Source organism: Bombina bombina, chromosome 6 (assembly GCF_027579735.1).
Source record: "Bombina bombina isolate aBomBom1 chromosome 6, aBomBom1.pri, whole genome shotgun sequence".
Taxonomy (NCBI): Eukaryota; Metazoa; Chordata; class Amphibia; order Anura; family Bombinatoridae; genus Bombina; species Bombina bombina.
The window spans coordinates 956,897,430-956,917,830 of record NC_069504.1 but is presented as its reverse complement, the minus strand read 5'-3'; the positions used below and the strand labels follow the sequence as shown (position 1 = coordinate 956,917,830).

Below are 20,401 nucleotides of genomic sequence, written 5' to 3'. Positions count from 1 at the left end.
GCGGGACCATTTCAAACACATCTGATGCACCATTTTCTGATGAAGGGTATAAAACTTTTGGTGCATTATCATTCTGATCCACTATATGTATAATTAATGTTGCATTGCTACTTAGAGATGGAGATCCATTATCTCTTGCCAGTATTTGAATTTGAAAATCCTTGTGCTGCTCATAATCAAATGAACTCTGAGCATAGAGCTCTCCTGTTTCTAGGTTAATGGAAAAATAAGAGGTCAAAGAAACATCCTCTGTAGTTGCACTAAATATGGAATAAACTATTTTAGCATTGTCTCCAGAATCAGGATCTGATGCATGTATTCTGTATATTGATGCTCCTGGCAAGTTATTCTCTGCAATATATAGATCATAAAATGATTTAATAAATACTGGTGGATTATCATTAACATCTGATATGTCTAGCTTAATGCATATCTCATTAGAAAGTGAAGGATTTCCTCTATCAGCAGCTAAAATTGAAATGTTATAACTTGATTTTTTCTCTCTATCCACAGGCTGTGCAGTGACTATTTTGTAGTACCTCCCTGAAGTCAGTATTAATTCAAAAGGTACTGCTCCTCTGATATAACAGTCAACTTCACCATTTTCACCAAAGTCTTGATCATGAACCTCAATTACTGCTATCACTGTTCCAGGTAGGGAATCTTCTGGTATTGGAGTAGATAATGATGTAACTACTATCTCAGGAGCATTGTCATTTACATCAGTTATTTCAATTAAAACCTTAGAATGTGCAACTAGGCCTCCTCCATCTTTTGCTTCAACAGATAATTCATATTTTTTTATGGCCTCAAAATCTAGGTTTTTCTTAACTTCAATCTTCCCATTCCTAGGATCAATGTTAAATATATGTAGAACATTTTCTGACATTTTACTAATGGAATATGTGATTTGTCCATTAGAACCTTCATCTTTGTCAGTTGCAGTTAAATAAAGTATTGTAGAATTGATTGGAGTATTTTCATTAATGCTCACTTTATAAACCTCTTGTGTAAATATAGGGGTATTATCATTAAAATCAGTGACAATGACTTTGATTAAGGCAGTGCCAGTTTGAATTGGATTTCCTCCATCCATTGCTGTTAATATTAATTCATGAATGTTTTGTGTTTCTCGATCTAACGTTTTCTCCAATACAAGTTCTGGGAATTTACTGCCATCACTGCTTGTCTTTACACTCAGTGTAAAATGGTCATTATCACTAAGCTTGTATGTCTGTACAGAATTAATACCAATATCTGGGTCCTGAGCATTATGTAAAACAAATCTTCCTCCTGGTAATGTAAATTCCATCATTTCCAAAATGATTGTTTCATGTAAGAATTTTGGTGCATTGTCATTTATGTCTTTAATTTCAATTTTTACACTAAACACATTTAAAGGATTTGCAATGACAGCATCAAACATTAAGAAGCAAGATTCTGATGTTTCACACAGTGCCTCTCTATCTATCCTGTCTTTAACATATAAATTTCCATTTTCTAAATTAACATAAAAATATTTTTCTGAAATACGAGAAACAATTCGAGGTTTTCTCACTGAGAGCTCCTTTACTTCTAATCCAATGTCTTTTGCAATATTTGTTATAACAGAGTCTCTTTTTATTTCTTCAAAAATAGAATAATGAAGCTGACCTGATGCTGATTGATAAATCCAGGGAAATATGAAAGAGAATAATACTTGCCATTTGATTCCTTTGTATGTCTGTGCTTGTCTTGTATTCATTGCAGCCATTTTCAGAATTTAAATCACTCCAAAGCAGTTTCCTTCCAGATGCCCAAATATTTGTAATCCAGTAGAAAAAAATATAATGTCCAAACCTTTCTTTAGAGATCTCAATCAAATGTCCAGCATTCCGTTTATGAGAGCATGTAAAACATGGCTTTGGGTCTATCTACAGAGCTGTATTGTCTGGGTTGTGGGAATGCCTTTAGAGATCTATTTCCACAATCTTCTCCTTATTGGTGAACAGCGGCGCTCTGAGGCGCAAATATGGAACTACAGGACTAAGATTATTTTATTTAAAAACGGTTTAAAATACAGGAATATGTCACAGCTTTTGATATTGTTGTTAACAACTTTATGAACACAATTCTGTGAAATCTATCACTTTAGTGTTGCCTTTAAAAAAAAAATATATATTTTTACATTCTATAATGATTAATTTACGTCAAAGTAAAACTCATGAAATAAATTACTAATTAAAGCTAGTTCCTAAAGCCACATATAAATATTTCTAAATCTGGTCACTACATCCACATTACACACTATGCTTGCATGTAAAGCTCAGATGGGAGGTTGTACAGGAAGAATTTGTATGAATTATCAGAATTCTAACAGTTTGAGCAGACATATCAAGGAGTGACTGAATGTATCATTGGCTTTGCAGTTACATCATGCTACTGAATAGAGGTCTTGAATACATATATTAAAACATATTTAAGCAATTCAATACATGTCTTAAATAAGTACTTTTATCAGGATTATGTTCTATAGTTATATGAATTATAGCTGATTCAAAAAAGAAAATACCCCATAATAATAATGTCTGCAAACACTTTGGGCCTGATAATCTAAAGATCTCTATTCAGGTGAGATGTAATAAGAAGTCTCGTCAGTATGAAAAGATCCCTAAATTATTTTTCATAATTCAAATTTTAGCTAGACCGGAGTTTATCTCACTATGCAGAGTTCTTAGTGTTAAGAAGAGACGCCTAAATTATAATATGAGGTCTAAAAAATCCCCCAAATTTGACATGATTTAATGTGTATTGTTTTTTCTTCCTTTGCAATCATTCTCCACTGCCATACTATTGTTGCTTATAAATAGATTTTTTTAAACTTAATATTTTATATCATCATTAATATAAAGTTACAAAATATATACAGCATTTAACTGTGTGTCAAATTGTATTCCCAAAACTTCAAAGATGAGATAAGAGGCACAGAAAACAATACAGATAACCCTCTGTACCAAAAGAAGGGCAAAACTGATTTTAGTCATATGTTTCAGAATACAAAAATACTGTTTACCTTTACTTTTATATTGCAATTTAACTGAATTCTTAGATAAAATGGCAACGGTATCAACAAAATACTTCAAAACACCTAAAAAAATAAAAAATGGCAAACAGTGCTTTGCAATAGTGAAAACTGTACACAATATTCTCATCTAACATCCAAGTACTATGTAATATATTTAAAGATCAGAAGTAATACAAGGGTAGACACATGTTAATCGGTATTATATCAAATGTATATAAAAAGTGGTGGCAAAAAATGTGGTTTAAAATATGGATAACTGTTATATTTAGAAAGTGGATCTGTTTATTTTTGTTTATTTCTAAATTATTTTTTGTTCATGTTTGCAATTTTGTTTTTGAAGGCACTCAATTTTAAAGCAGATCTTTAAATAAATATTGATATTGGTTTATTTATAGCATAACCTACTAAGTCAAAGATTAGTAATGAAATCAGTCAGGCATATTACTATGGCCTTGATTACAATCTATTGGCTTTTTGTTTTCTGTCCAAATTGGTAGCCACCTTTTTTTGATCGATCACAATGCTCTACTCTTTACCTTGTTAAAACCACATCTCCGTAAATTAATTTTCAACCCAAAAGCCCAAAGGTAATGACTTTTTGTGTGTTAAGTACCTCTTTTCAAATAGAAGCCCAAAACAAACTGATACAATTGTCCATTTACACCTATTTAAGTTACAGGAAAGCTCTATTCATGTAATCCCTCCGTTCACTCAGCAAGGAAAATACTAATTTACATGTGTGACATTAACCTATTGTCATCAGAATACATCCTCAACACTCAGTGAGCATATGAATGCCATATGTATCTTGGCATGATGGCCATACGGCTTTAGTCACTTCAGGACCCCAACATCTACAAATGGCATGTTTTTATTTTTCCTTTTTAATATTTGATTAAAAATTACACTAACACTGTTGTGATTATCACTAACAGTACTGATGTTATCAAAATTGTGTTTTTAAAGGGAATCACTTAATCAAAAAATGTATAGTTAACTATTGTAGTCCATATCCATCTGCACCACTGCTAACCCATCTGAATGCATCTTTTGGATTGTCAGAATGGAGAGACTCTGCCCATCCTGACATCCTAAATATGCATTTAGATGGGTTAATAGTGGTGTGGATGGAAACGGATTACAATTGTTAACAATGAAAGTTGAAATTAGGTGATCTCCTTTAAAAAACAGATTTAAACTACGTCACTTCTATTAGAGACAATGATTACGTGAGTGTAACACAATCAATTATTAAAAATGAAAAATAAAACCATGCCATATGTATATGTTGGGGTTCTGAAGTGACTTTTTCTACAAATCCCCTTAGGTGTTCAGGATATCATTTAGTTAACGCTTATACAAAATGCATACTTGCAAATAGTGATGAAATAGTGTTTAAGATGTCCAGAATGTCCTTTCGAGGACTAATCAAGTGCTTAGAGGTGCCAAATTTATAAAAAAAAATGGGCACAAAAAGCTGTAGAAAAGTGAATGTGATCACTGAGAAATAGATTTTTTACTGAGGATCCGAAAACCTGTTTACAAGTGTGGGAATTTACTGAAAACCAGCTATTGTGATTGCACAAATAAAAAGTTGCCTTTTAAGCCCGAAATGGCTGCTGCCTTTAGATTGTGATTTAGGCCCATATGTTTAAAAGTAAAGCGGCTGCTTAAAAGTAGAACAGATATTTGAAGTATTATTGGTTTAGTAATTAAATATAATACCATTATTTTAATATTTAAAATGGTAACTTTAAAACAACAAAAATACAGAAAAGTATGAATACAACATATCAGCTTCAGTTATTTATCTGCTGCCAGTTACAAAATATAGGTTAAATTAAAGTTTCAGTCTCAGCATCAAAACAGTATATTTTCATTTAAGTATGAAAAATATAGTTGCTATGAAGCACTACTATTGCTCTAGCATTATCCACAACACTTGTTTGTTCAAATTATAAGTAAATAGCAAAAATGTCTTACATTTGCAGTATGCTACAGTAATTAATGTTGGATCATTCAGATGCTGGTAACTGTTTTAGCACACAAATCTCGCTCAGGTCATGGGTTTTTATTTTGGTGCATGCATGCTAAAATGATCTCTGTAGTGCAAAGTGCTATATACTTTTGTTATAGTTGTTCATATACAATAGGTGCAGACACATAGGGGCCCATTTAACAAGCTCTGTATGGTACTTGAGGGCCCGTGTTTCTGGCGAGTCTTCAGACTCGCTAGAAACAGCAGTTATGAAGCAGCGGTCACAAAGACTGCTGCTCCATAACGCTGTCCGCCTGCTCTGAGCAGGCGGACAGGAATCGCCAGAAATCAACCCGATCGAGTATGATCGGGTTGATTGACACCTCCCTGCTGGCGGCCGATTGGCCGCAAGTCTGCAGGGACCTGCGTTGCACCAGCAGCTCTTGTGAGCTGCTGGTGCAAAGCTGAATACGGAGAGCGTATTGCTCTTCGCATTCAGCGAGGTCTTGCGGACCTGATCCGCACTGTCGATTATGAGTTTTGTCGGTAAAGCAGTGCGGTGTTAACGCTCAGTTCCAGCTCACCGCTCATCTACAAACAACGCTGGTATTACGAGTTTTTTTCAACCCGGCGTTAGCCCCTAAAAAGTGAGCAAAATTTAGAAATTTAGTTCCACATCTCACCTCAATACCAGCGTTGCTTATGGTAGCGGTAAGCTGGCTGAGCGTGCTCGTTCACGATTTCCCCATAGGAAACAATGGGGCAAAATCGGCTGGAAAAAACCTAACACCTGCAAAAAAGCAGCGTTCAACTCCTAACGCAGCCCCATTGTTTCCTATGGTAAAATAAAAAATATGTCTACACCTAACACCCTAACATGAACCCTGAGTCTAAATACCCCTAATCTTACACTTATTATGCATTATATTATTAACCCCTAATCTGCCGCTCCGGACACCGTCGCCACCTACATTATACCTATGAACCCCTAATCTGCTGCCCCTAACATCGCCGACACCTACATTATAGTTATTAACCCCTAATCTGCTGCCCCCAACATCACAGCAACTATATTAAATTTATTAACCCCTAATCTGCCGCCGCCAACGTCGCCGCCACTATAATAAAGTTATTAACCCCTAAACCTAAGTCTAACCCTAACACTCCCTAGCTTAAATATAATTTAAATAAATTTACTAGTATTAAATAAATTATTCCTATTTAAAACTAAATACTAAATACTTACCTATAAAATAAACCCTAAGGTAGATACAATATAACTAATAGTTACATTGTAGCTATCTCAGGCTTTATTTTTATTTTACAGGCAACTTTGTATTTATTTTAACTAGGTAGAATAGTTATTAAATAGTTATTAACTATTTATTAACTACCTAGTTAAAATAAAGACAAATGAACCTGTAAAATAAACCCTAACGTAAGTTACAATAACACCTAACACTACTCTATAATTAAATTAATTACCTAAACTAACTACAATTAATTACAATTAAATTAAAGGACCAGTCAACACTGTAGATTTACATAATCAACAAATGCAAGATAACAAGACAATGCAATAGCACTTAGTTTGAACTTCAAATGAGTAGTAGATTTTTTTTCTGACAATTTTAAAAGTTATGCCTTTTTCCACTCCCCCTGTACCATGTGACAGCCATCAGCCAATCACAAATGCATACACGTACCATGTGACAGCAATCAGCCATTCACAAATGCATACACACTTATTCTTGCACATGCTCAGTAGGAGCTGGGGACTCAAAAAGTTTAAATATAAAAAGAATGTGCACATTTTGTTAATTGAAGTAAATTAGAAAGTTGTTTAAAATTGTATGCTCTATCTGAATAATGAAAGTTTAATTTTGATTGAGTGGCCCTTTAAATAAGCTAAATTACGAAAAACAACTAACACTAAATTACAGAAAATAAAAAAAGAAATTGCAAATTTTTAAACTAATTACACCTAAAATACAATACCCCCCCAACATTATAACCCACCACCCACACACCCAACCCTATTCTAAAACCCACCCAATCCCCCCTTAAAAAAACCTAACACTAACCCCCTGAAGATCACCCTACCTTGAGACGTCTTCAACCAGCGGGGCACAAGTGGTCCTCCAGACGGCAGAAGTCTTCATCTGATCAGGGCAGAAGAGGTCCTCCAGATGGCAGAAGTCTTCATCCAGGCGACATCTTCTATCTTCATCCTTCCGGAGCGGGTCCATCTTCAAGACATCCGATGCGGAGCATCCTCTTTTTTCCATGTCCGACGACTGAATGAAGGTTCCTTTAAGTGACGTCATCCAAGATGGCGTCCCTTGAATTCCGATTGGCTGATAGAATCCTATCAGCCAATCGGAATTAAGGTAGGAAAAATCCTATTGGCTGATGCAATCAGCCAATCGGATTTAAGTTCAATCCGATAGGCTGATCCAATCAGCCAATAGGATTGACCTCACATTCTATTGGCTGATTGGAACAGCCAATAGAATGCGAGATCAATCCTATTGGCTGATTGGATCAACCAATCGGATTTAACTTAAATCCGATTGGCTGATAGTGTTTGCGATGTGGGGGGCCTCAGTTTAGGGGTTAATAGGTAGTTTATGGGTGTCAGTGTGCTTTTTAGCACATTAGTTAAGAGCTTTATGTTACGGCGTTAGCCCATAAAGCTCTTAACTACTGACTTTTAAATGCGGTAGGAGTCTTGACAGGAGAGGGTGTACCGCTCACTTTTTTCAGCAATCGTAATACCGGCGTTAGGAAAACCCATAGAAAAGATAGGATACGCAATTGACGTAAGGGGATTTGAAGTATGCTAAAATCGCAGAAAAAAAGTGAGCGGTACACCTGTACCTGTCAGACTCGTAATACCAGCGGGCGTTAAAAAGCAGCGTTGGGACCCCTTAACGCTGCTTTTTAAAGCTAATGCAGAACCCGTAATCTAGGTGTATGTTATCACCAATTTCCAAACTTTACTCACAAGCATAAAAACTAAAGATATGGATTTTTAAGTACAGCAACAGGTGTTAAATAAAAAGTATAATGCATATTACAAAATTCTATTTTAGTTGGAACAATCAAAAAAACCTAAGTAAAACAATGTGACTATAAACACTAATTTATTTATAAATAAAGGTAACATTGTTTCCCTTTAATCACTGTATATCAAGTAATCAATGTGTTTGAGTGTATTTTGTTAAAAGTTATACTAACAAGTGCATTTGTACTAGATGGTATTTTATCAACCAGCATACATGTGATTTCAAAATATTTTCATTTTTTTATAACAATATACTATAGCATAATATCAGGAAATAAGCTAAATGACTAAAGTAATGTTGTTTGTGAGGGTAACAAACATGAAGTATTGTACTGATCTATAATAAAAAAAATATAAATTGTGACTTCCATAACATAATGAATATGTTGTCAACTAAAATAATTTACAAGCAATTTAAAAGGCAAGACACCCACAATTTTTCTTTTATGATTCAGATAGAGAATATCATTTTTAGAAAGTTTCCAATTCACTTCTATTATCAAATTTGCTTTGTTCTTATGCCAGTCTTTGTTGAAGAGATATCTAGATAGGTAAAGCACACATCTGGATCACTACATGACAGAAAATAGTTCTGCCATTTAGTGTTCTTTCTAATGTATAGCATTGTTGCAAATCTGCTGCCATATAGTACTGCAGAAATACACACACTCCTGAACTTACCTTCCTGTTTTTCAATAAAGGATAACAAGAAAACAAAGAATTTTTATAATAGAAGTACATTGGAAAGTTGTTTAAAAGTGTATGTTCTATCTGAGTAATGTCAACTAAATACTCAAGAATTAAACTTACTCACCAGTTCAAGACTGCTAGAAGGAAAAACGTCTTTTAGATTTTCATTTCCAAGCCCTGAATCATCAGCATCAATAAGATTGTCTATTGCGATGTTTTGGTCTGGCTTCACAAATCTAAAGTCATTTTCACTTGTATCTACAGCCACACAGACATTGTATGAGTAGGGCAGTGTCAAAGTTCCGTTATATTTAGAAAGCATTCTGGGATCCACTTGAGAATATAAGTTTGTATTGTAAGATCCAAAGGATGTGGTAGACTTTGATCCCTTACACTTTGTTATTATTACCAACATAACTGTTACTAAAAATAAAAAGGAAATTAAAGAAAGAGCTACTACTAAATATATTTGTAAATTAGATTGTGAATCTTCGTTGCTGAGTTGATTACTTAGTTTCGGAATAATCTGTTGAAAATTATCAGTAACAACTAGACTTAAAGTAACTGTAGCTGATAGAGATGGGTTTCCATTGTCCTTAACCATAACCACAATTTTTTCCTTCAAAATATCCTTCTCTTGAAAAACACGTGCTGTCCTGATTTCACCAGTGTGCTGGTCAATGATAAAGTGAGATGGTCCTGACGCTTGTATGAAATGATAAGAAAGCCAAGCATTGTGTCCTGAGTCTTCATCCACTGCTACAATCTTAGTTATCAAGGAACCTTGTTCAGAAGAAAGAGGCACGATTTCAAACATACCTGATCCACCATTTTCTGATGATGGGTACAAAATTGATGGTGCATTATCATTCTCATCTACTATAAGGATATTTAAAGTTGTATTGCTACTTAGATGTGGTGATCCATTGTCTCTAGCTACTATTTGGATTTGAAAATCCTTGTGTTGCTCATAATCAAATGATCTCTGGGCATACAGCTCTCCTGTCTCCAAATTGATAGAAAAATAAGAGCTCATAGAAAACTCTTCTGTATTTGCACTAAATATGGAATAAACAATTTTAGCATTGTCTCCAGAATCAGGATCTGAAGCTTGTATTTTATATATTGAGGCTCCTGGCAGATTATTTTCTGGTATATATAGATCATATGATAATTTCATAAATACTGGTGGATTATCATTAACGTCCAGTATATCTAGCATTATGTTTATCTCATTAGAAAATGAAGGATTTCCTCTATCAGAAGCTACAACAGAGATGTTATAATTTGATTGTTTCTCTCTATCCATAGCTTGTGTTGTAACTATTTTGTAGTACCTCCCTGAAGACAGTATTAATTCAAAAGGTACTGCCCATCGTATATGGCAGTCAACTTCACCATTCTCACCTGAGTCTTGATCATGAGCTTCAATTAGTGCTACCACAGTGCCAGGCAAGGTATCCTCTGGTATTGGTGTAGATAATGATGTAACTGATATCTCAGGAGCATTGTCATTTACATCAATTATTTCTATTAAAACTTTAGAATATGCAACTAAGCCTCCTCCATCCTTTGCTTGAACAGACATTTCATATTTTTTAGTGATCTCAAAATCTAAGGTTTTTTTTATTGTAATTTCTCCACTTGTAGGATTAATACTAAATATATGTTGAACATTTTCAGAAATTTTGCTAAATGAATATGTGATGTGTCCATTGGAACCTTCATCTTTGTCACTTGCAATTACACAAAGTACTGTAGAGTTCACTGGTGTATTTTCTTTGATGGCCACTTTGTATAACTCTTGAGTAAATACAGGGATATTATCATTGAAATCAGTAATAATGATCTTAATTAAAGTAGTACCAGTGTGTACAGGATTTCCTCCATCCAGAGCTATTAATATTAATTTATGAATATTCTGTGTCTCACGATCTAAAGATTTCTCCAACATAAGTTCTGGGAATTTACTGCCATCACTGTTTGTTTTTAAACTCAGTGTAAAATACTCATTATCAGTGAGCTTGTATGTCTGCACAGAATTGATACCCATATCTGGGTCCTGAGCATTTTGTAAAATAAATCTTGCTCCTGGTAATGTAGATTCCATCATTTCTAAATTAATGGTGTCATGTAAGAATTTTGGAGCATTATCATTAATATCTTGAATCTCAATTTTTACACTGAAAACATTTAAGGGATTTGCAATCACAGCATCAAACATTAAGAAGCAAGACTCTGATGTTTCACACAGTGCCTCTCTATCTATCCTGTCTTTAACATATAAATTTCCATTTTCCAAATTAACATAAAAATATTTTTCTGAAATACGTGAAACAATTCGAGGTTTTCGAAAGGGGAGCTCCTTCACTTCTAATCCAATGTCTTTTGCTATATTTGCTATAACAGAATCTTTTTTTAATTCCTCAAAAATAGAATAATGAAGCTGACCAGAAGCTGATTGATAAAGCCAGGAAAATATGAAAGAAAATAATACTTGCCATCTGATTCCTTTGTATGTCTGTGCTTGTCTTGTATTCATCATTGCCATTTTCAAAATCTTAAAAGCTTCAAATCTGTTACCATTCCTATACTTAATATTTGTAATCCAGTAAAAACAAATACAATGTTGAATTAAACCTTTCTTTAGAGATCTCAATCAAGTGTCCTGCATTCCGTTTGTGAGAGCATGTAGGTCTTCTTACAGATCTGCATTGTCTGTGTTGTGGAAATGCCTTTAGATCTCCATTTCCATAATCTTCTCCTTATTGGTGAACAGCGGCGCTCTGAGGCACAAACATGGAACTGCAGGACTAATATTATTTTTATGAAGAGGCCAGTTTAAAGCATTTGTACATATATATATATATATATATATATATATATATATATATATATATATATATATATATATATATGTGTGTGTGTGTGTGTGTGTGTATGGATAGATAGATGGACAGACAGACGATAGATAGATAATTTGATAGATAGATGGTAAATAGAAAACAAACTGAAAAAAAATGAAAATGCTACGTATATTGAAACAATTTTAACATTGACGCTTTGTAAAAATAAATCTTGAGCAATGCAGCAAAATTACTATTATCATTATTATGATTTATTTATGCAGCACTACAAAATTCTGTAAATAAAAAAAAATATACACAGTTTTCTCATCAAACAAGTTGGTAGTATGTAGTGTTATCATATTGAAATAGCATTCTATATTAATAAACTATACTTAAAGAAAATCCAAACTTCTTCAGATCAAAAGGAATACATCAGTAGACACATTTATTAATTGGTATGATAGCAAAAGTAGGAAGATGGAAGCATAGGCCCAGAAATCTATATAAAAATAAGTTGTGAAAAAATATATTACAATTTTTAATGGAGGAAAAATATTTCTTTGTGACAGTAGAACTTTTTTTGGAACATGTCAGAATGCCATTATCTAATAACAGCTCACCTCCACTTACAGTATTTGGGTGTTGGTCTAAGTTTATAACTGGCTATCAATACCTGGTCTACCCTCTCTTGTCACCAGGCTATTTCTTTTTTTCTTTTAGTTTTGTTTTTATAAATTATATCAACATTTTTCATATATTTAATTGTGCCAAGTGCAAAAAAATCTCTAGCATTATCAATTAAACTTGGAATTTTACATTCAAATTACATTTTTTGCGTGTGCGTTACCTTTGTGTGCTACTGTAATTCATGTTAGATAGTGTAAACGCCAAAGTTTTTTTTAGCTCACTCATCTTCCTCATGCGTTTTTATAATGGGGCATGCTAACATTATGAATGCCCTGCACTAAGCCACCCTAAAAGGCCTACTTCTACTAATGTATTGAAGTTATTTTGTTAATCCCTTTGCTATATACTTTACTTTCTGTATAAGTTGCACATATACAAAAGGTTCAGACACATAAAGATGCCGAAACACACATACACATCCTTTACCATTTAATGGCCCACCCTCAATGCAATTTACCTTAACCTTATGCCCCTTCCCCAATGCCTCAGACCTTTATTTTTCTCTGAAACCTTTTGTTCCACATTCATAAACTGTTAAGGAAATCAAATTTGCTTTATTTCTATAGCACTTTCATGTATTAGAAAGTGCAAATTACTAATACCAAAAGGATTAAAAGAGAAGTGGTATTTGGAATAGCACGCCCATGTTACACATTACATTTTACTTGTAAAATGCATGAAATGAGCACAATATTGTTCTCTCCATTGAGAGTATAGGGTTCAACATATATATTAACCAAAAACTTTCATACCAAATTGATTACTACTGATGGCTAAACTTGTAATCTGGTCTTTTTTGTTTGTCTTCCATATTCCATAATTTATAGTGAATTGCTTTAAGCTCTCTAATTAGTTTATTTGACATCTGGGTTTTAGGTGTTTTAAAGTCACAATTGTTTATGTTTAAACATACTGTATATATTGATAGGAGTGATGTTTAATATATTGTTTGCTGTTAGCTATGCATTAGAAAAAAAATATTTTTCCAATAAGATCCTAACTGCTAGATGTAAACGGTAACAACCTAAGGGGAATCTTAAAGTAATCTGAAGTTTTTTTAGAGATAGGTTTAGTAGAACACAGATAATAGAAAAACTTAGAGCACATACATAATGGTTAATTTGTTGAGGCATGATTTTATAATCATATGTTTAATTAGCATCATTCTCAAAGAAAATGAGCTGTCCATAAAAGAGATATACGAAGTGCCATAGTTAAGTATAACGTTCGATTTTTGTTTTTGTAGTTTTTATTATGAAATCTGAATGTATTTTATGAAACACCATAAGGAAATAATATATTGATATTAAAATATATTTTTCTAGTATTTTTTTAAAGAGAAAAAAAAACATATGCCACTAATAAAAAATGTCAAGACAAATGTGTGTGTGTGTTGTATAGATGGTTTTTGTATCCTGCCTTGTTTTAAGAATAAGAGTATGAGTATACTTGTGAGGCTTTCTCATCTCAATAACAGGTATATCCACAGCATGCTAACTTTTTAAAAAATTTCAGTGTTATGAAGAACATTTGGCCCATGTTAGAGAGTTGATTCAATAAGTGTGTTATTTATATTAATCATAGTATAAAGTATTATATCACATAAAAGTACATAAACATTTTATGAATGTAACAAAACTATTTTATAATATTAATAAAACAAACTTCATTGTTTTTGTCCAACAATGGTGTTTCAATAAAGTTAATAACCATAATACATGGCATACATCTTAAATATAGCTTGTTTTTTATAATTACATTAAAGTAACCAATCAATTTACTTTTAATGCACATTGTAATAAAAAAGAAAAACAGTACATACAAACACTGTACTATTTCTACATGTTTGATTTTTAACATAAATCATACAGACTTTTGTTATGAGCATGACCACTTGTGAAAAGTACTTGCAAACACTATAAATAATATAAACAGCGCATTTAATAGACACGTCAAATACCATTAAAATTCTACAATAAGTAACTTTTAGAAAATCAGGCCCTAAGCAAGTGGGTCTGAACAAAAGCAAACAGGTTTAAATGGAAATTTAAATTAGTTTGTGAGCACAATAGTTATCTACAAATCTTAAATTAGCCATTATACACACCATTAAAGGAGAAACAAATGGCCATTTGACTCTACAATATGATCCTTCAATGCCCATTTTGATATATGTATAAAGTGAATGTCAATTTTGATGCTAAAGTGCCCAGTTTTTAAAAATTCGATTAAAAACAGGGGCACTTTAATTCATCAAAATTTACATTTCACTCCTGTTGTGAAAAAAAAACTTACCTTTTAAACTTGACAGCAGCTCCAGCTTCCTCCGGTCGTTTCAAGCCATTTCTGACATCAGAAATGATGGATAGGTCATCCTCCAATCACGGCTTCCCCCCGGGGGAATCAGTGTCTTATTCAACCCCGTGATTGGAGGAAGCCGGATTCCTCATTTTAGACCCAAGAAGAGGCTTTGCAACGGGAGGAGGAAGCTGGAGCGGCTGTCAAGTTTAAAAGGTAAGTTTTTTTTTTCACAATAGGAGTGAAATGTAAATTTTGATGAATTAAAGTGCCCCTGTTTTTAATCGAATTTTTAAAAACCGGGCACTTCAGCATCAAAATTGACATTCACTTTAACCTGTATGCTTATAAAAACAACATATGCATTGCCACAACAAAGACAAATATGCTATAATTAACACACTACATTCACCAGTAAAGCTTAAAGTAACAAATTACTTATCTCATTATTGTTCTTTTTTATAAAACAATTAAAAGTATTTTTTAAAACAGCAAAAATCACTAATAGCATTTAATAAACAAAAATGCTATTACAAACAGAATATTAAATATATGTACTTATTAGCTAAGTTTTAATTATAAATCAAATGTCTTCCAAACAATGTTATAGAAAATGATTTCAAATATAATATTTAATTTAAGGACAAAATAATTTGAAAGCAAAAAATAGATATTTCTGTGTTAATTCTCATAAATTTTCAGGGAGTATAAAATAAATCTAGTAAATCTATAATCACCATTTTAAAAATGACATCTTTATTTTTAATTAATTTATTACAAATGTTGCAATCAAAACCATTTTTCCGTTATTAAATTGTAACAAAAAATAGGTCATTTAATATTTGAATTAATTATCAAATATTAGAAGGGTTCGCAAATTAAAGGGACAGTCAACTCAAATGTTTTTATTGTATAAAAAGATAGATATTCCCTTTATTATCCATTCCCCAGTTTTGCATAACCAACATGGTTATATTAATGTACTTTTAACCTCTGTGATTACCTTATATCTAAGCCTCTTTTGACAGTCACCTGATCACACAACTTTTTATTTATTATCTATTGACTTGCATTTTAGCTGTGTTGTGCAGAACTCATGGGCATGAGCAATATGTTATCTATATGGACCACATGAACTAGCAGTCTCCTGTTGTGAAAAACAAATAAAAAAGCATGTGATTAAGAGGCTGTCTATAGTGGCTTAGAAACAGGCAGAAATTTAGAGGTTTAAATGTTATAAAGTATATTAATATAACAATGTTTGTTGGGCAAAGCTAGGGAATGGATAGTAAAGGTGTTATCTATCTTTCAAAACAATAACATTTTTAGTGTTGACTGTCCCTTTAACGGAAGTACCAGCATTTGCTGTTTTAAATCAGTGATTTTGTTTTTAAAAACCAGTATACATGCAAATATCTGCTAACAATGGAATCCTGCGTAGACACGTTAAATTCAATAAATGTATACCGTCCATATTAAATAGCACCATTTAAACGGTAAGGTTATACTTAACCTACTCATTTTGGTTTTGAAAGAGGAAAAGTGTAACTGGTCTGTGGGATAGAACCTTACTGGCTGAGCAGGAAAAAATACCACAGCTCTGTTGGTGAATAGTGAGACAACCCCAAAGCATAAAAACTAAAAAAAAAATTTTTCTTAAGCACAGCAACACCTGTTTTTTTATTTTTTATTAGGATATTATAAAGTCCTCTTTTAGTTATGAATAATAAACACTTTAAAGAGACATGAAACCCACATTTTTTTCTTTCATGATTTAAAAAGAGCATGCATTTTTAAACAACCTTCTAGTTTACTTCAATTATATAATTGGTTTCATTCTCTTGCTATCCTTTGCTTAAAAAGCATATTTAGATAGGTTTAGTAGCTGCTGATTGGTGGCTGCACATAGATGCCACATGTGATTAGCTCATCCATTCTGCATTGCTATTTCTTCAACAAAGGATATCTAAACAATGAAGCAAATTAGATAATAGAAGTAAATTGGAATGTTGTTTAAAATCATATTCTCTACCTGAATAATGAAAGAAACATTTTGGGTTTAGAGTCCCTTTAATATCACTTTACATAAAACTTGATAAAGATTAAATTGTTTGCCTCAAATCATGTGAACTCCAGTAACATTAAAAATCAATTTGTGTTTGCAGTTGATTATCTCTCGCCCCCAAAAAATAAACATATTAGTATAAAGCTGATATTTATTTACCTCTATTATAATAATCTATAATATATTATCATAATATGATTTAAATGGAAATATTAATGCTGTTTGTGAGGGGGAAAAATAGGAAGAAATAAATATTTAATCAATTAGGATATGTCTGTGCATGTTATGTTGTATAAAATGATATATATAATAATAATGATATATATATATATATATATATATATATATATATATATATATATATATATATTAAAATAAAGGATTTATAATATTAATACAAATATAAAATTACTGTATAATGTATGAAATACTGACTATTTTGTCAAGTCAACTAAATAGAAGTACATTGGAAAGTTGTTTAAAAGTGTATGTTCTATCTGAGTAATGTCAACTAAATACTCAAAAATTAAACTTACTCACCAGTTCAAGACTGCTAGATGGAAAAACGTCTTTTAGATTTTCATTTCCAAGCCCTGAATCATCAGCATCAATAAGATTGTCTATTGTGATGTTTTGGTCTGGTTTCACAAATCTAAAGTCATTCTCACTTGTATCTACAGCCACACAGACATTGTATGAGTAGGGCAGCGTCAAAGTTCCATTGCTATATTTGGAAAGCATTCTGGGATCAACTTGAGAATATAAGTTTGTATTGTAAGATCCAAAGGATGTGGAAGACTTTGATTCTTTACACTTTGTTATTATTACCAACATAACTGTTACTAAAAATAAAAAAGAAATCAAAGCCAGAGCTACTACTAAGTATATTTGCAAATTAGATTTTAAATCTTCACTGCTGAGTTGATTTCTAAGTTTGGGAATGATCTGTTGAAAGTTGTCAGTAACAATAAGACTTAAAGTAACTGTTGCTGATAGAGATGGGTTTCCATTGTCCTTAACCATAACCACCATTTTTTCCTTCAAAATATCCTTCTCTTGAAAAACATGCGCTGTCCTGATTTCACCAGTATGCTGATCAATGGTAAAGTGAGATGGTTCAGTAATGTGTATAAAATGATAGGATAGCCAAGCATTGTGTCCAGAGTCTGCATCTACTGCTACCACTTTAGTAATTAAGGAGCTTTGTTGAGAAGTAAGAGGTACCATTTCAAACACACCTGATCCACTACTTTCTGAGGAAGGGTACAAAATTCTTGGTGCATTATCATTAAGATCAACTACATGGATAATTAATGTTGCATTGCTACTTAAATATGGAGAACCATTGTCTCTTGCCATTATTTGGATTCGAAAATCCTTGTGCTGCTCATAATCAATTGATCGCTGAGCATATAGATCTCCTGTCTCTAGATTAATAGAAAAATAAGAGTCCATAGAAAATTCCTCTGTATCAGAACTAGATATGTAATAAACAATTTTAGCATTGTCTCCAGAATCAGGATCTGAAGCATGTATTCTATATATTGATGCTCCTGGTAAATTATTTTCTGCTATATAGAGAAAATATGATAATTTCATAAATACTGGTGGATTATCATTAACGTCTGAAATCTCTATCTTAATATTTATCTCACTAGAAAGTGAAGGATTTCCTCTATCAGCAGCTAAAACAGAGATGCTATAACTTGATTCCTTCTCTCTGTCCATAGCTTGTGTAGTAATTATTTTGTAATACCTCCCAGAAGTCAGTATTAATTCAAAAGGTACTGCTCCTCTTATGTGGCAGTCAACATCACCATTTTCACCAGAATCTTGATCATGAACTTCAATTAGTGCTATCACTGTGCCAGGCAGAGAATCCTCTGGTATTGGTGTAGATACTGATGTAACAGATATCTCAGGAGAATTGTCATTGACATCAATAATTTCTATTAAAACTTTACAATATGCAACTAGGCCTCCTCCATCCTTTGCTTGAACAGACATTTCATATTTTTTTGTGATCTCAAAATCTAAGCATCTCTTAATTTTAATTTCCCCATTTGTAGCATTAATGCTAAATATATGTAGAACATTTTCTGAAACTTTGCTAAAGGAATATGTGATTTGTCCATTAGAACCTTCATCTTTATCAGTTGCACTTACAGAAAGTACTGTAGAGTTGATTGGAGTATTTTCATTGATGCTCACTTTATATACTTCTTGTGTAAATACAGGGATATTATCATTGATATCAATAACAACTATCTTGATTAAAGCAGTGCCAGTTTGTACAGGATTTCCTCCATCTAAGGCTGTTAATATTAATTCATGAATATTTTGGGTCTCACAATCTAAAGGTTTTTCTAATGCAAGTTCAGGAAACTTGCTACCATCACTGCCTGTCTTTATACTCAGTGTAAAATACTCATTGTCACTAAGCTTGTATGTCTGTACAGAATTAATACCTATATCTGGATCCTCAGCATTTTGTAAAATGAATCTTGCACCTACTAAAGTAGATTCAATCATTTCTAAAATAATGACATCATGTAAAAATTTTGGAGCATTATCATTAATATCTTGAATTTCAATTTTTACACTGAAAACATTTAAGGGATTTGCAACCACAGCATCAAACATTAAGAAGCAAGACTCTGATGTTTCACACAGTGCCTCTCTATCTATCCTGTCTTTAACATATAAATTTCCATTTTCCAAATTTACATAAAAATATTTTTCTGAAATACGAGAAACAATTCGAGGTTTTCTCAATGAGAGCTCCTTCACTTCTAATCCAATGTCTTTTGCAATATTTGCAATAAAAGAGTCTTTTCTCATTTCTTCAAACATAGAATAATGAAGCTGAGCAGAAGCTGATTGATAAAGCCAGGAAAATATGAAAGAGAATAATACTTGCCATCTGATTCCATTGTATGTCTGTGCTTGTCTTGTATTCATTGCAGCCATTTTCAGACTCAGTTTTCCAAAGCAGTTTTCTTTTAGATGCTCAGTATTTGTAATCCAGTAGAAAAAAATACAATTTCTTTGGGGATCACAATCAATTATCCAACATTCCGTTTAAGAGAGCATTTAGCATATGGCTTTAGGTCTTCTTACAGAGCTGCAGTGTCTGTGTTGTAGAAAAGGCACTGGAACTCCATTTCCATTCTTTTCTCCTTATTGGTGAACAGCGGCGCTCTGAGGCGCAAATATGGAATTGCAGGACTAGGATTATTTTTATATGAAGTCCAGTTTAAACAAATGGCATATATAGCAGAATTATTTATTGGTATTAAAATATTGCATTTTGATTAAAATTCTATGAAAGGTATCAATTTTACATATCTTCTGTTTTTTATTTTAATTTTAAGTTGTCTAAAATTGTTAATGGTAGTTAGTTTTAAATAAGTTATACTATTTATTACAAACTTTTCTAATTTCTAAATATGTGTTAGGCTATAATTTAATTGTCCAAACTTGTTTTTGCTTAATATTTCTTAGGTTTGTAAGATTCCTAAATACATCCACAAATACAGTAGTCCTAAAACTTTCTGTGGACACCCCATTCATATTTCAAACTAGTCTTGCATATACGTTTCAGATGGGAGGTGGAGTGTTTGATAAGATCCATTAACTTCTGTATTTCAGATATGAGGGTACTAAGTTTAAAATGTAAACAAGTTTGCTTGAGTGCAATTGA

At 32.5% G+C, this 20,401-nt stretch overlaps 1 protein-coding gene across 1 annotated transcript in view; it reads right to left on the bottom strand.

The window, feature by feature from the left end:
- Positions 1-20,401, bottom strand: part of LOC128664815 (protocadherin gamma-B5) — a 104,268-nt gene that overhangs the window by 77,320 nt on the left and 6,547 nt on the right. The window contains exon 2 of the mRNA XM_053719618.1: positions 17,239-19,779. Within this exon, the coding sequence (XP_053575593.1) occupies positions 17,239-19,779 (2,541 nt within the window). The remainder of the gene's footprint in view (positions 1-17,238; positions 19,780-20,401) is intronic.